We start from the raw sequence: 18,329 nt of genomic DNA, 5'->3' as shown, positions 1-18,329 counted from the left end.
ACCCTCCCCTCACACTGCCTTACTTTGCCCTTCCCTCATGCCACCATCCCTTGGCGTATTTGGATGATGGTAATGCCCAGATGGTGGTTATCTCTGCAAGTATCTGGACAGTGTTTGTCTCCATAAGTATCCAGATGGTGGTTATCTCTGCACATATCCAGATGGTGGTTATCTCTGCACATATCCGGATGGTCGTTATCTCTGCACATATCTGGATGGTGGTTATTTCTGCATGTGTACAGGTGGTGGTCATCTCTGAATGTGTACGAATGGTGGTTATCTCTGCACATATCCAGATGGTGGTTATCTCTGCACATATCCCAATGGTGGTTATCTACACATGAATCCGGATGGAGGTTATCTCCACACAAATCCGGACGGTGGTTATCTCCACACATATCTGGATGGTGGTCTCCACACGTATCCAGATGGTGGTTATCTCTAGACATATCCAGACAGTGGTTATGTCCAGACAGAAGTTCTCCTCACACTTCCTTACCTTGCCCTCCCCTCACGATGCCTTCCCTTCACTCCCCTGTCCTACACTCACACTGTCTTCCCTTGCCCTTCCCTCATGCTGCTGTCCCTTGCATTCCCCTCATGCTCTCTTCCCTTCCCCCACCCCTCCTCGCTCCCCCCTCCTTCCTCACTCATCCACTCCTCCTCACTCCCCCCTCGCTCCTCGCTCCCCCCTCGCTCCTCGCTCCCCCTCCTTCTCTCTCCCTCTGCTTCCTCCCCTCACCTTATCCTCCATCCTCTCTCCCTCCTTTCTCCCTCCTCTTTCCCTCATCTCTCCCTCCCCTCATTCTTACTCCCCCCTCCTTAATATTTCCATCAGTTAAGTGACGGGTTGTATTTGCTCGTCTAATTATTGAAGCACTGACCAACTGACTCACGGACTGACTCAATGACTTCCTGACATTCACTGACTGACTGATATTAAAGATTGGCATCTTATGGGTGACGTAGAAAGCTGAAATTTTGTGTGCCGATAGACATCGAAGCCGATACACCGGGAAAAAAAATCAAAGAACTCTCAGAAAGTATCTGTAAATGAAAACATAAATAAGTGAAAATGAAAAAATGCAGTTAAGCAACCCTAGACAATAGGGAGGCACATACATATATATATATATATATATATATATATATATATATATATATATATATATATATATATATATATATATATATATATATATATATATATATATATATATATATATATATATATATATATATATATATATATATATATATATATATATATATATATATATATATATATATATATATATGTGTATATATATATATATATATATATATATATATATATATATATATATATATATATATATATATATATATATATATATATATATATATATATATATATATATATATATATATATATATATATATATATATATATATATATATATATATATATATCCTAGCAGGGTACCCTTCACTGACAGGGTTCGTCGACGTCTCACTTCAAATGAGTGTGTATTGGTAGAAACAGGAATTCCATATAATTATTCAATGTGCTGATATCGCAGGAGGTGGAGTTGGTAACCTTGGCAACCTCATTCCATTCCACCAGCAAAAATTTCCAATCCATGCTTGTTGTATCTCCGAAGTCCTGCTAGGAAGTGAGGGTAATATTATGAAAGCTCAGCTGGGAAACAAATTTAGGCACATTTTTGGCCTACCTGCTGACAGAAGATCACCAAAATTCTTTCCTTGTCAACCGACCACCAATAGGTACCTATCCCTCTCCACATCACTTCTTCAGTCCCTAACCTGCCCCATCTCTCTATACTCCCCATATCTTTGCTTTCGGCAATATCCATTAGTTATTTCTCACAGCATTTCATTCTGCTTTCTCATTTGATGATCAATAGATCAGTAGTTTCAGTTTCAATTTTCAACATCACTTTCACTTTGGGATATCAGTTTCGGTTCATCATTGCAACTTGTTATGCGACACGAATGGTGCACGAAAATAGTCATCAAAAACTATTTTGGGGGGGAATTATTTTCGATTTTTCTAAGGGATGTGGAGGTGTCTTGAGTAGCTTAAGGGTCTTAAAATGTCAAAAAGGGGGCTCAAGTGTTTAAATGGTCTCAGGGTCTTAAATGGGTCTAAATTTAGCTCTCATACAAGCCACGGCAAGGCATACAAAAAAAAAATTCAAAAAGGCAAAAGAGCAAAAGGGGTCAAAGTGTCCAAATTGTCTGAAATTGTCAAAAGGGTCTGAAAAGTGTTTAAGAACGTGTATACATCTCAAATGGGTGTGAAGGGGTCTTAAAGGTTTAAACAGAGTCTAAATCGGTATTAAAGGGTCTAAAGTGGTATAAAGGGTTGAATGGGATCCACAGGATGTACAGGGTGTACAGGAGTGAAGCTGTAGTAAATAAATTACCTCTTGTTCACAAAGAAATTAACTATGGAGTACAACACGGCAATAATGGGCCAAATAACCTCCTCGTGACTGTTTAAAACGCCTATGGAGGCGCATTGTGGTTGAAAATCTGATCGTCGAAAGTTTTGTCGAGAATTAACTTTGGGAGCTCAAAGCAGTAAGGTCACAATCAAAAAAACATTTTGCTTTTATATATACATATAGAGATGGACAACCTATTTCCTGTTGCAACCTGGTCTTATTCCTCTTCTTCCTCTTCTCAGGGAGGTGGCATCACTTTTTTTGTTCCATCGAGCAGCTCAGAGTGAGATCTCTCGGCAAAGCCATGGCTAATAGAGAAAAGCTCTATAAGAACCTCATTTAAGGTTCTGGGAAAGCTCACTCAGAAACATTCAAAAATTCCTTTCAAAGCTCGTTTTAATATGCAAGGGAAAAGGTCATTATGTAATGGCTCTAGAAACACCCCCGAACCACCTGAAAGTGTAAAATTCAATAACGTTTGGACGCAAATCCACCCCAACCCTACTCCAAACCCCAACCCCCACACGTTAGCTTTGTAATTTTTGAATGGCCCCTTAGATAAGACTACGTTAAGAGGTCAGAGATATCAATAATATTGCAAGAAATGAAATATGTCTCACCTGTGATAGAATATTTCTGTGATAGTGATCAGGAACCATTTAAAAATCGCGAAAAATAAAGGCTGCCAAGGTTACCGGCTCCATCCACTACAACATCTACTCACTGAATATTTTCACTGAATTCCCTTTTCCACCAATAGTGCACATTCCAAAAAATTGTTAATTTGAGCTGAGACATCTACAATTAAATTATTCAAACATCTATGATCAAATTATGATAAAAAACAAATCACAATATTAACTTGGTTCTTTCAAACTATACGATGTGTATTTGGTGGTATATATTTGGTGAAGTCAGTTAAGATGGTAACCTTTTTTGTACAAACTCTTTTTCACCCTTAAGAGTTATGTCGTTAGATGAGCAGTAAAAAAATTACCTTAAAATCGATTTATAGGTTGTGTTTGTACTATTTTCGGTTTTTTGAATGATAAGCACATTTGAAACATCATGTGACTCCTTCTTCGCTGATCTTACCGATCATGGTAATGTCTTAATTACAGTTATTTTAGCTCAACACGCTACAAGATTGCCCTTATGAATACCCTTGTTAATAGAGTGTGGACGATCTGTTCACCCTGTCTACTTGCTGCTGAAATTGAGTGCATGAAAACCATTCTCGGTAAAAATGGCTACCCTAAGCGACTCATCTGTGTCGTTTAAACAGGGTCTAAAACAGGGTACTACTGTATTATAATACAGTGCAAAACTGCCAATCGGTCAGAGGACACGATATTTGGACCAGAAAAGTGTCCTGTTTATCTTAAGCTGCCATGGAGAGGTAAAACCTCTCAAAAGTTTGAACAACAGGTGAAACGGTTAGTTTCACAATATTACAACTCTGTTGCAATGAGAGTGAGTTCTACCACCCACAAATTGCTCCCCTCAGTCCAGAAAGATGTGCTCCCTTCCATAAAACTGAACAATGTTATTTATGAATTTCAGTGCCGGTGCGATGCCAGGTACGTAGGTCGCACATCACTCAGACTGGAGGATCGGATCAAGCAGCACATTCCATTGGCAATCCGGAAAAACTTGGAGACTGGTCATACACAACCATCCCGTACATGTAAGAACCCAACAAGAATGCCTGCTCAAAGTGATTCTGCCATTGGTCAGCACCTCTTGAGCAATCCCGAATGTGCCCAGGATTATCATGCCGAACGGTTCCAGATTGTGGCATGTGTGCGTACTGAAGCACATTTACGTGTTCTTGAAGCCACATTTTTACACACACGTGCTCCTGTTCTTTGCAAACAAAAAGAGTATATGCAAACACTGCATCTGTTCTGACCTGAATCCCTAGAAAAATGGGAGGTCATGGGTTCCCTTGGTGCCTCAAGGCCATGATGTGTTTGTACGTGTCAGTTGCAGTCGAAAGAATCAATCCCCAATGGTCTGAACAACTAAATTATTTCATTTTGTGTCTGCACTTCCGTTATTCTTGCATGGGTCCTGATGAGCTGCAAGATGAAAAGCTTCAACAACGTCTGTTCTTTTTTCTTCTATTTTGAAATTTTGTACTACCAAACATTTACATATATATATATATATATATATATATATATATATATATATATATATATATATATATATATATATGCACTTGTACAGTCTATCTGAAAATATCCTTATGAAGTAAGATGCTCAACATTGCTCTCAACACATACCGTGAATTTGGAATTTGATTAAGATGCTGACCCAACGGCTTATTCTTTACAAAAAAACTTTATGCCACAGGCTTTTATTTACACTTACAAATGAGTGCTAGCAAAATACTGCAGTCACAAACTCTGCTGTAATCACACTCATGTTTTTTTTTTTGTTGGAACATGCTTTCCTTTCTTCCTTTTTAATGGAGAAGCTTTATCGCACAAGGTTTGCTGTTATAGAATTAAATAATTTTAAAATGGCTTCACTCTTCAATACTATGTATGAATTCCATATTCCATACAGATCTTGATGAATGCTCCAGCAAACAACACAACTGCCAGTTTCTTTGTGTGAACACCATCGGTGGCTTTACCTGCAAATGTCCTCCAGGCTTCACCCAGCATCACACAGCATGCATTGGTGAGAAACAGCTGCAAAACAGAGATGATCTTCAACCTCTTTATTTCTCACAGCATATTTGCAAGGCAGTAAGGTCCATCTTTAAAACACCACCCATAAATGTTGACAGTTTGTGCACCAATTTTATTTTGTTTCATTTTACAGACAACAATGAGTGCATCGCCCAACCAAACCTTTGTGGATCAAAGGGCATTTGTCAAAACTCCCCTGGAAGTTTCTCCTGTGAATGTGAGAAAGGCTTTCTTCTTGACTCCACCAGACAAAATTGTGAAGGTAAGTATTCCAAAAATTCAATCCCTTTTTGAGCATCATCCTTTGAGAAAGTTATTTAAAAGCATCATTTTAGGGGGAAGTGTCAGTCTTCTGCCAATTTGTGCATTTTCAATTTTTGCTTGCAAATTAACTATATTTTGGTTTTACTTTTTTTTTCTGCCAATGACATAGCAAGCATGACTGTTTGGGGTTGTTTAATACTTTGTTTTAGGGGTTTTTTTATACATGTATCTGGGGCATCCAGAAAGTCATATGAATGCGACATAGTGTACTCACAATAGTCCAAGAAACACCATAATTTTATTATTTTTCAATAAATAATTGCATCAATAATGAGTAACAAAAAGTATTTCCTGAACAATTATATATACCTATATACTGAAAATGAAAAAGTTGGCGTTTCTTTGACTTTTTCTTGTATCTCGCTCATATAACTTTTCAAACTCCCCTCGTAGAACTATTTACTCATTTTCCATTTTTTTTTCTCTGCTTCAATTCCCATGATCTTATCTGACTTAGGGTTGAGAATTCAATTCAGAGTGTAATTTATACATCCCACAACAGATGAAACCTCAACTCTTTTGAGCAACTGGCAATGCACAAAAAGATTGGTTGGGCTGGTTGGCCCTTTTAAATGATGTTGGTCTTTCCTAACAACAGATATTGATGAGTGTCAAGGAAACCATCGCTGCCAACATGGCTGTCAAAACATGATGGGTGGGTTCCGCTGTGGTTGTCCACAGGGATATCTTCAACACTTCCAGTGGAACCAATGTGTAGGTAAGGGCTACCTTTGTAGCACTATGCTCTACAGTTCATCACGATATGTTGAAAATTCAAATTTTTGTAATCTCTGCTTTTTTAATTGTGGGGTTCATAAGCTACATGGTGTTTTCTGTGTTTTCATTCAAATTAATTGATACTATAACTATAATATGCACTTCACCATTGCTCAAAGCCAATGTTTAGCAAGGCACATTGTTGTTTTTATGGAAATTATATAATATTTCAATCTTCATTCTCCTTTACACTACCTAAGATAATTTAAAATTATGCAAGGTTCAAATTCATAAATCAATGAGCAACAAAGCATTCAACTCATCACAGCAAACTCCAGCTCGAGTTTTTCACTTTTCTCCCACAGATGAGAATGAGTGTGCTGGCTCTCAGGTTTGCGGCTCAGCTTCCTGTTACAACACACTTGGGAGCTTCAAATGTTCATGCCCTTCTGGCTACAACTACAATCAGTTTGCCGGCAGTTGTAATGACGTCAATGAATGCAGTTCATCCAAAGCTCCCTGCTCCTTCGGCTGCTCGAACACCGAGGGTGGATATCTATGTGGCTGCCCACATGGGCATTATCGTGCTGGCCAAGGGTTCGTCTTTATTATATTTCTTATTAGAAAGTTTACAAACGTTAAAATTCAGGAGAATGATTCAACTCAAGTGTGCCTGTACATTGCAAGAGATTTTAAAGATCAAATCCACTGCTGTGCAAAAGTCTTAGACATTTTGCATTTTTCTATTCTGATGCATAAGGAAACTAAAACTATCTGTCCAATGCAAGCATTCCTTTATGAAAACGAAAATCTTATTCAAATAACCAAATCTATACACTATATACCTTGATAAAAACTAATTGCAAAAATGTCCACCTTTTCCTTTTAACTCTTTGACAATCTTTGAGGGATACTTTCAAATAATTTTGTGATAAACTATTATGGAATGGTGTTCCACATTTCTTCCAAGACCTTCCAAAGATCATCTAATTTGCTGGGATTCCTCTTTACTTTTTCTTTGTCCAAATACGCTCATACAGCTTCAATGATATTGAGATCTCGGCTTAAGAGAGCCATTCCTTGCTTTGAAAGACTCCAGCTTCACTTTTCTTTTGCAAATAAGTTTTATTTATTATAGCTGAGTGTTTTGGATCATCTTGGTGTAAGGTTAAGTTTGCACCAATTAGTCTTGTACCACTGGAAATAGCATGGTGGATTAAAATTTGTTTATACCTTCCTGCAGTCAATATCCCATCCAGTTTCAGCAATTTTACAACACCACTTAAGGATGTGCACCCCAAACTTGAATTGAACCTCCTCCATGCTTAATTGTTGGCTTCAAGTGGGGTTCTTTAAAAGTTTCAGTTTTCATCGTGTCACTTACTGTCTTCGATTAGATCCAAATTACGAAATGTTTGACCCGTATATCCAAAGCCCATTTGACCAATTTGTGTGTACTTGTCATATTTTAGCCTTTTAATCTTGTTTCCCTTTCTTGACAAGTTTTCTTGCAACAACACATCCTTGAAGGATGGAGAATGACAATGGCTCCTAAAGATTTCCTCAACCTTAAGGAAATCTTTCCTTGAGGATTTCCTAAGGGTTGTTTATGCAATAGCCCTCAAGGAAATCCTTCGCTAAGGATGCACAGTGTTCCTTAAGGGGAATCTTTCCTTCAGGATGAGGGAATTTTATGCAACCAGGCCATTATCTTCAAGTATTGGTCATCCTTTGTAGATAGCTTTTTTGGGGTCTTCCAGTCCTGGGTTGGTCAATTACAGTTGATGTTTCTCTGTCATTTTTTTATTGTGCTTTGGATACCACACCTTGAAAATCAAGTGATGGAAGCTATTTCACTTCATGTTCACGACATATTCGCTGAGAAACACAACATACACGACATATCTTGATGCAGAAACACAATTATATGGTGATTTTTTCACTGAAATTTTAGCCATTTTGTTTTAAGCTAAGAGTTAATCCTGATAGATCTGTGTTCTGCAGTATGAAAAGTGGACTTTTAGCTTTATTGATGTGTAGAGAGGAGCACCAGAAAATGACTCGTCAATTAGATATGATGTAAGAAATGTGATGGGTTTGCTACTACAGCACTTCATAACAGCTTCTCATGTAAGGTTTACTTTGAGTTGTGATCACAATTTTTTGAAGATTGTGATCAATGTGAATTAAAGCTTACTAAATAAAAAGCTTCGTTTCTTCTCACTCAAATGAAGTTGTATTAATAATAGTAAATGTTGTTATAACAGTTAAAAAACACTAGTGGAGGTTTTTCAGTAAATTGTTGATGCTCATGACATACATTTATTAGTACACCAGCCAAAAATCGAAAAGTCCCCTCGAATTTTTTTTTTTTTGCGGCATCGCTTATTAAAAGCAGGCATCCATGTTGGTTCATTCCACTGTGGCAAGGTAAAAAGAATGTGGGTGGATGCCATCGCCAAATTTCAATTTCAAGGTCATTTTGAAGGTCACCAAGGTCATTGCCGGTCGATTTTGGGGTTTTGCCTATTTTGATGAAACCGGTGCCTATTTTATTGAACATATCAATAAAACCAAAGCTTGTATATTGTAGCAAGTGTATTTTTGCATTGTGAATGGTTAAACTGAAAATATACCTTAATTTATAGAGTTTTAAGAGAATGAAAAGCAAACATTGCCATTTTTCTGTTGTATTTTTATGGGTATTTTACCATGTCCAATGTCGCTTTGTTCTCAGTACTTCCAGAACTTGCACACCATTAACATGTCATTTTCTTTCCAGTTGGAGATAGGCAGGCTTCCTGCCAAATATGTACCAGATGTAGTGTATATAGCAGTGTGCTAGGTGTTCTTGTTGATCGTTGTTACATGGTTATAACCACTGTGTACAATGTATTTTCAGATCGCTAGAAACTTCCACAGTTTGAAAGCAATAGTATAGTAGCCAGCCATGGACCCTGTATCAATTATCAAGCGTAAAAGAGAGAGCAAAGACACAGACCAGCTCTCATGCCTTTTTTGTCAGAGCAGTTCAGGTGACTTCCGCACAGCATCCACAGAAGGAAAAAACAGAACAAGGACAGTCGCTGATCAGAGGTGAAAACTGGGTGACACCACCAATGTAGACATCCTTGAGAGACTTGAGGTGCTTTCAGAGGAAGAATTCCATGCAATGGAACACAGGTGGCACAAAACCTGCTACTTCACATTCACCTCTGAAAGCAAGCTAAGCAGACTAAAGAAACAGTGCCAGTCATCAGCACAGCTAGCATCCCATCATGGTCTTGATCCATGCTCCAGCACTACTTCAGTACCCACCCGACAAAGCACCCAACGAGCAATGAATTGGTCCCTATGCATGTTTTGCCAAGAAGAGGGCAAAAGAAAAGTTCACAGGGTGGAAACTTTGGAGAAGTCTGCAGAATTGATTGAGCGTTCCAAACTTTGCCTGGTGATGAGCTCAAGATTGTCAGGAGTCAGCGACCTGATAGCAGCTGAAGGTTGCTATCATCTTGCTTGTTTGGTATCTTTTGAAAGACACTCTGCAAGACCAGGATCAGCCAGGGAATCACAACAGCCAGTGGAGGATGAATGCATGATGATGATATGTCCCGTGGTCACGTGTATGACATGAGTGACGTATATGACAGATACGAGAGGACAGAGGATGAGCAGTGAAATGGGCAAATGTGTACCACCAAAATACCATTCCAGGAGAACAACTTTCTATGAAGTGGTTCAAGAGTTCGTTGGACCAAAGGCCAGTTATGTGAAACCTCTATCCAGGGGATCACTCCTGATGTACCCCGGTGACAAGTCAGATTTCTTGATCTCCAGAACACTGACCAAATCCATAGAGCATGGAATGTTCTCATCAGAATCGGAATCAACTGAAGATGAAGATGAAGATGGTGGAACAGTCAAGTTTGCACAAGGCAACATATTTCAAGAGATGGTGCACGTTGCCCTCAGAGTCAGGCAGGATCTGCTCAACACACCAGGACACTCGAGCACAGGGCATGGACTTGATCAAGAGCATGTTGATCAAGTGATCCCAGAGAGCTTCTATATGTTCCTTTGCTTGCTCTTTGGGGGCACAAATAACCTTTATGAGGAGACAGATGAAGACAATACCATCAAACAGACTGTGTGCAGTATTGCCCAAGACATTGTTTATGGGGTATCCCAAGCTAGCAGCATCCAAGATGTCAACGAAAGCCTGAATCTTAGTTTTGAACAAGGAAACCCGTAATGCCAGCGGCTCCGACTCCTCATTCAGCACCTCGATGGCCCCCCAAAGGATATCGAGAGTCTCTGTAAAGATGACTGCATCATCTGCAAAATCAAGGTCAGAGATCTTGACATTCCTAAACGATACACGACAGCTTGACCTCTCCGACATCCTCCCAGAATCCAGTCCATAAAAGTGCTGAAAAGTGTTGGAGGGCCAGTACACCCCCCTGATGAGCTCCAGTAACATCTGGAAATAAGCTGGAGATGGTAGCACCACATCTGACAGCACTATCAATACCAGAGTGTCGTTCAGAAATTAGATTGATCAGTTTTGATGGCACCCCGCGAAGACCAAGATCAGAGATCACTATATGTTGCAAGCAGCCCCTGCCAAAACTCATGTCTGCATTCAGTGAGGACCCGAAGAGCAAGGATACGGTCAATCGTTGACCTCTTTTGTGTCAAGTCTGACTGCTCTGGATGCTGGTGTATCAAGCAGATGGTGGTGAACCCTATCAAGAATTATCTCGAGCAAAAACCTTGCCTGGCACTGAGAGCAGCATCACCCCCTCGGTAGTGTCGCAGGCCTGGTGATCGCCCTTCCCTTTCCAGAGAGGGACAACAAAGCCCCTCTTCCAGTCAGTTGGGATGATGCCTGTGTTCCAGGCAGGGCAATGAATTGCATGCAATGACATGAGTACAGCAATTCCACCAACCTTGAGAAGTTCAGTGAAGATGCCACACATCCCAGGAGCTTCACCGCAGCCTGTGTTTCCACAAAGGAAAGTGGATCACAGTTGATTGGAGGGTCAGCAATAGGGATAGCAACACCTCAGACATCCAACTTGACAGCTGGTGGATCAGCCTGGTACAGCTGCTCAAAGCAACCAGCCCAGGGGGCCTTCATGTTGGACTCCCCTGTCAACAGCCCACCACACTCTGCTCTAACTGCAATACACCGAGGGACGGGCTTGGATGAACGTAATGCCTGAAATCCCTTGTAACCAGGATGAGAATCACTTGACCACATGTGATGCTCTACCCCCTCCCAGATTTCTCGCACATAGGCCTCCTTATCCACCCTTAATGCACGTACAGTTTTATGCCTCAGCTCCCTAAACAGCTCATCTCTGCCATTAAGCCAGGCCCTGCGACTCTGGTCAATGGCGTCCAGTGTCCCTTAAGAGACTAAATTATTCTTTGCCCTTCGGTGAGTTCCAAGACATCAACCAGCAACATCAAGGACGGTGGTCTTGAAGGCACTCCACAACTCTTCAGGATTCCCCAAAGTAACCAAACTCTCCAAATCTCCACTCGGCTTGTTCGCAAACTCCTCAGTTACCCACTCATCCTTGAGCTTTCCAACTGCCAGCCGAGGCTGGGATGGTACCATTCTCCTGCATTTAATCTGCAACCTCAGAGTTGCTACAACAAGCCTGTGGTCGGTATTGAGGAACTGAGCACTCCGGTAGACCTTGCAGTTCTGGATAATCCTCCAACGACCATACATAAGCATGTGGTCACTCTCCTTTGCCACACCATCAGTGTTGGAATACCAAGTCCAGCGATGAACCTGTTGGTGCTGAAACCATGAAACAGCCACCCTAAGTCCATGACTTCTTGCAAAGTCAATGAACTTAGTGTTATTCTGGTTCATAGTTCCAGACCCAAGGGGACCAACACATGTCTCATAACCATCCCTCTCAGTTCCAGGCGATGCATTGAAATCCCCAAAGATGAAAAGAGTATCTTGCCTGGAGCACTGATCAACCACAAACTCGAGCGTGGCGTTGAATGCGTCCTCCACTGTGAGATCACTCGCCTCAGTCGGAGAATAAACAGAGACCAGGGAAACGACAACCAAAGAGTGACGAATCCTTCATCTCATAATACGCTCGTTGACCGGTGATACCTCAATTTTCATTGGAGTCAGCTTATTGGACAGAGCTACTGCAAATCCATGAGCATGGTACCCATCAGAGAGACAAGACCAAGAGTAGGTGTATCCACCCACTATGATCTTGCCACTATCCGGTCTCCGAACCTCATAGAGTGCTGCAATACCTATGTTCAAACGCTTGAGCTCAGATGATAACAGAGGCAGGTGATCATTCTATCTTAGAGATAGGACATTCCAGGCATCCACCCAAAGGCCCCGTGTCAGGTTAACCCAAGGAGACCGCCGTCTGGTGGATGATACCTCAGCACCACTCTGCCACACACCACCGCAATTTGACCCTGGAGGTTTACACCGTGGTTTTCCTCCTATCATAAAGGGATCTGGGTCCCGATGGCCTTGTCCCAACCCCGTCATCGGGTGAGTTACCCTGTGAATGGCAGCAGCACAGCTCAGAGGGTCCAAAAAAAAGGGCAGAGGGTCCAAGTCGGGAAAGGAGGTGGAAAAAGATAGGGACCTGTTCATAATTCTCATCAACGATCAATTTGACACTGGTAAATCCTCTTTATCTCTTTGGCGATGACTCCACCCTTTGCTGTGTCCTGACAAAATCACAAACTGGTCAAACATTTGGAATATGTCTTCGAATCCTGAGAAATCCCACATGCTAATTTTCACTCTCAAAATGGACCGTATAGCAAACCCTCCCATCTACTTTCTTCACAATCCTTTCAAAGAAGTGTACTGAAACTCTTGGGTCTCACTCTCAGCCATCATCTTTCTTTGGCAAACAACATTCAAAGTTGGCTTCCAAAGCCAATCGTCGACGTGTAAAATTATCCTTCCTTTGCACACCTGAACTCTTACCCACACACAAGGCCTTCCTTCATCCACAGTTTGATGGATTACTGATCTTCCCTCTGGGCTGGCATGGTGGATTAAAATTTGTTTATGTTTGTTTTAGCACCCCTGCCCAGCACTGTGGAAACCAAAGCCTTCAACATCATTAATAGAAATAAATATCACAGAGGAAGGTCAAAAGTATTGCTTCATGTAAGGATGTGTTGAATGTGACCACCATTGCAATCAAGCACATCACTTATCCATATGCACGTTGTCAAAGTGTCTCAGCGAATATGTCGTGTGCATTTCTGGATTGCTGTTTTCAGATCATCAGTAGTCCTGAGGGCCATCTTCTAAACTTGCTCCTCAAGGAAACTCCATAGCAAGCGGTCACATCGATGAAAACAGATTGACATGATTCCAACACTGACTCAGGAATGGAAATAAAACATTGCATGGTGTGTGGGCACATCCCATACTATTGAAACCATTGAGGTTTCATGAGTGTCACGATATGGAATTTATTCCCTGAGCCAAGCGAGAGATTCATTCGAGGTGTTGGATGTAGCTTCATATTGTTGAAACCAAGACATTCTGGGAATTTAGTGGTGTTTAACAAAAAATTAACTCGCTGCCTGTGACAGAAATGAAAGAATTTTTTGATATGAAATATTTGTACAATCCTCAAGTTACCATACTTAAACCAAGTGTTCCATATGACCTCTCCTCTGTTCTATACATTTTCTTATTCTCAGTACCAGGTTATGCATCACTTTCTGAAGGTATCTTGCATCACCCCAAAGAAAATCTGAATAACTGCATGTTTCAAATCAGCAATTGTGGTTGGTTTCGAGTCAGAGGATCAGAGAGGATCTGAGGGAGGGGGGCATGGGAATTAAGTTCTGTGCCTGATAAGGTGAGAAGGAAATTTTCTCTCAACCAAGCGAGAGATTAATAAGAGGTGTTGGATGTGGCTTCATCTTGTTGATCCCAAATATTTTCATTATGTCTCACCCTGCTGCATAGGGAAGTCTTCAGGATGTGAAGATAACAATCTGATGTCACAGTTACTGCAGATTCTGTGGTCGGGTTTCAAAAGAATAGCGACCATAGATTCGTAACAATCTTAATCCACACCAGAAGGTGATTCTCGATGGGTGAAGTAAAGCTTCTTCATGTTCTTGTGGCTTTTCCAATCCCCAGAATATGCAAGTATATTTATTCATCATCCCATTGATGTAAATATGACTCTCAAAAGAGAAAATGATGTCATCGACACTGAAGTCTTCATTTTCCAGTGCTTCAGAAAAGCAGGTACAATATTCATACCCTCCTCTATCAGCATTTAAATTAAGTGCCTGGAAAAGCTGAATTTAGTAAGGGAAAAGCCCAATGTCTTCCTTCAGTATTCGTCGCACTGATGTGCAACTGATTCCTGTTTCATCTGAGAGTTGTCTTGTTGATTTGCATGTCTCTCCTCTCCATGCATAGCCGTACAGCTTCAATAGTGTCGGGACACGAACACAAACATGCCATCCTGAACAGCCTTTATTACCCTCGCCGAAAAAGAGGGTATTGCATTTGGGTCCATTTGTTTGTCTGTCTGTCTGTTTGTTTGTTTGTCCGCACAGAACTTTCGTGTTTTTCTCCGCAACTGCTTGTCAGATTGAGATTAAATTTTCACCATGGAGGCGACTACTCATGTAGAAAGTTATGATGTCATAGGTCACGTCGTGTGACAGCCATGTGGGTAAAACGAAAAACTTTGGACCTCTTTATCTCTGAAACCACACCAAGGAAAAAAATTGAAACTTGACTCATGGCAAGTACTCGTCATGGGAATGTTATTTTTTTATGGCATCATAGGTGCCTTCATTATGATGTCATAATTGCATATGTAGAACACGACATCTGATCAGTATGAACAATTTTGAGGGTAATCTTGGGATAACATGCTCCACAGAAAAAAAAAATTGACAACGTTTTCAGTCGCGTGATTTGGCAGCCATATTGTTGTCTTTTTAAACGTTCAATAATCTTCTTCGCTGAAGTGGCTGAACAGATTGAGACAAAACTTTACACTTATGACTGCCTATTCATGAGGAATAAAAGATTCACACATATGATGTCATAAGTCACATGGTTTGGCAGCCATATTTGATTTACCGTGTCAAATTAAAGCAGGGTTGCATCAAAGTGGGACGTCTTGGTACCCAGTCATCACTGCCAGCAGTTATAAAGTGGCAGTTCTATTTATGTCTCTTATTTATTATGTAACACACCAGTACACAAACCCCACACAAAATACAGCACACAAAACAAGTGCTGGTGAGGGTCTGTAATCTCTGATTTCTCTTTCTAGGTCACGTTTTGTAATGAGCCAGTCTTTTCCATCTTTCGCAATAATGCCTTGATATTTTGAATGCAGGTACAGGAGATTCTGTGAATATTCTCTGACATTCTCCCTGCACTCTCTTTGCTGACTTTGTTTTAATACACATGTCATAAATAAAGTTGCGCTGCTCAATGTCAAATTGTCCCATTATTTTAACGACATTTTGTTTCACAGGCAATGAAAGTAAATTTGATATTTATTCATTATCATATTTATTACAAAGAAAATCTCAGCATGATCAAATGTTGCCCAGTACAACATGGTCCATCCTGTGTCGAGAATAGAAAAATTGGTGCCCAATCACTTCAAAAATCTCTTTTCTTTACCAATAGCTGTTCATCTTTACATAACATTCATTTTGTATGGAAACATGTAGAAACCCTGAGGAAGAATTATCCAGGTTGTTTTTTGGTCATTCATCTCCATTGACAGGCAATGCAATTATTTATTTTAGGGACTGTCAATCACCCGACAGTGAATATCTTTCACAGTTTAATGAGTGCGCACAGTTGGCCGGCGATGATACATTGTGAGTCCACGACATTGCCAATGTTCTGAAATTGCTGAAGAACCCGATTCATGGACTTAAGTTTAGGTCAAATGGGGTAGAGAACTCCTTTTGAACTTTCTTTTTCCTATCATTATTAACTTGGTTTCATTGAACCACTCAATGAGTTTGGCTCTTTGCTGCACTGTGGTTCTTCTTTTTTCTTTTCCTTTTTTTCATCTGAATGAACTACCTCTGGACAAAAAACATAACATGCAATCTGCAGATGATCACTATCGACAGATGAAGACAACCACAAAAGTAAACCACAAAAGGCTCCATGGGAAGTAGATTGGTTAGAAGCTACAACATTTTAACGTGCATATTTGTTGATGGAAATTAATTTCTCCTGACTTTTTAGATTGATATTTTTTCCTGATCGCCAAAAATGTTTGTCCCTTTGTGAAGCTTGTGTTTGAACGCAAACAAAAACTTCCCTTTCAAACACTCATATTACTTTGAGCCGAACCACATCACGAGAAGATGTTGTAAACATATCCTGCGAGTTTGTAAATCTGTGTATTTTATTACCTCTGCCACCGAAGGTGGACGGAGCTTATATTTTCATCCCTGTCTGTCTGTCTGTCTGTGAGTAAAATTTCTCAAAAAGTTTTAGACGAATTTGGATGAAACTTGGTGGACATGTTTGGTGGGTGAAAAGGACAAATTGATTCGATTTTGGTGAAGATCCTGATTCAGATCTGGATACAATAATTTTTAATTATAAATGTCAATATATTATTTTACAATGATAACTGCATCATGGGTTATATTTATCTATACATGTAGTGCTTTTTGGTAACACACATATGATTGCATTTTTCTGCTGAGATTTTTATACGTACATAAACACTTTTTTTTATTATAAGCATGCGTGTAAACCCAACTGGTACCAAACTAAAGCTGACTGACTGTAATTTACAGTTTGGTTTGTTCAATATTACATCACCCTTTCATTAATGGGTTCCAGATAGTCACTTATTACATCCATATTCAGGCATCTCAAAAATTCACTGTTGCTAGTTTATTGTCTAGAGTCTCCTAATGCCCACACAGAGCTTGTACATACTGTATGTTACAAGAAGGACAAGGGCATTAGGAGATGTCAAATCAATACAGTACAGTATATGGAATTTGAAGATTGAGTTACAGAATAATTTGCTAAGTGCTCAGATTGGAATGCTAATTAGGCCAATAGCTCTCGTAATTTCCTCATAGTATCTTCATCTTCTCTTTTTTGTACAGTGATCTAAGGCTCAGAGAAGAGGTGATGCATGCATCCCATGTAGGACAAAGCCAGTTGGAGATATCACTGAACTTTTACGAGAATTTCAGGACACTGGAGAAACATATCACACACGGGATTTTAACCTGGGTTTGGTGCATTATGAGGCAGGAGTTCAGAAGGGAACAAGAACAGGCCAACCCATAGTATTCTGCTCACAATTACAAATTATCTTTATTGTGTGGTTAGAAGTCTTTATCTTTTAATGGAAAACAGCAGCAGAATGAGCTGCTATAAACAAGCAATAAAAACCAGGAAATATTTCCTTGGATGAAAAGGTAAACCTTACAAGTCTTTGTTTCAATTCTGCAGGCACTGTGTTTCTGGAGTAGGTTTGGAGCAACCTTCACCAAACCATATGGACCAGGACTATTTGCCTCTCAGTGGTCCAGAGCCCAGTCATGGGAATCTTTTATCCTCTGAAGCTTGTTTTGACTGCAAGATCAATGGGCATGACAAGCCTGGACAACGGCACCGCCGTGAGGCAAAAGAGCATCAAACGACTGAGGTACGGATCTTGTGTTAATTAGAGTGGAGTGAATATAAGGACCTTGACAAGTGTCTATCACCATTTATACTTTGTCCACAAATTTTCCCCTCTGAAGATCTCTTCCACTTCCTTCACTTTTCCACCTCCTTTCCCAAACTTTCTACATTTCTGTTTGCATTACAAAACATCAAAAGGATGATAAAGCTAATGTGACCACAATGAAGTCCAGAATAATTGTGTGCATTTTCCCCATTGGCATTGGTAATAATACACATGTGACGCTAGCTGGCATAGCTGTAGCAGCAAGAATCTCATGAATGGGATATTGTTGTGGTGCCGGAGGTCGGTGGCGAGGAGCGACCGCGAGGTGGAGCAGTAGGGTCGTCTCCACCGAGTACCCGGAATTGAAAGGTCGTAACCCTTGGATAACTCCAAAGGTCATGGGT

General features: G+C 40.3%; 1 protein-coding gene across 1 annotated transcript in view; it reads left to right on the top strand.

Annotated features, from left to right (window-relative positions):
• Positions 1-18,329, top strand: part of LOC147015483 (fibrillin-2-like) — a 269,758-nt gene that overhangs the window by 238,799 nt on the left and 12,630 nt on the right. Inside the window, exons 59-63 of the mRNA XM_085850274.1 lie at positions 5,025-5,141; positions 5,286-5,414; positions 6,075-6,194; positions 6,559-6,790; positions 17,706-17,901. Of these exons, the coding sequence (XP_085706400.1) occupies positions 5,025-5,141; positions 5,286-5,414; positions 6,075-6,194; positions 6,559-6,790; positions 17,706-17,901 (794 nt within the window). The remainder of the gene's footprint in view (positions 1-5,024; positions 5,142-5,285; positions 5,415-6,074; positions 6,195-6,558; positions 6,791-17,705; positions 17,902-18,329) is intronic.

Source organism: Eptatretus burgeri, chromosome 12 (genome assembly GCF_056783735.1).
Source record: "Eptatretus burgeri isolate ZD-2024b chromosome 12, Ebu_testis_v1, whole genome shotgun sequence".
In the NCBI taxonomy this organism is placed as follows: Eukaryota; Metazoa; Chordata; class Myxini; order Myxiniformes; family Myxinidae; genus Eptatretus; species Eptatretus burgeri.
The sequence above is the reverse complement of the archived record's forward strand: the minus strand, read 5'-3'. Positions and strand labels throughout refer to the sequence as shown.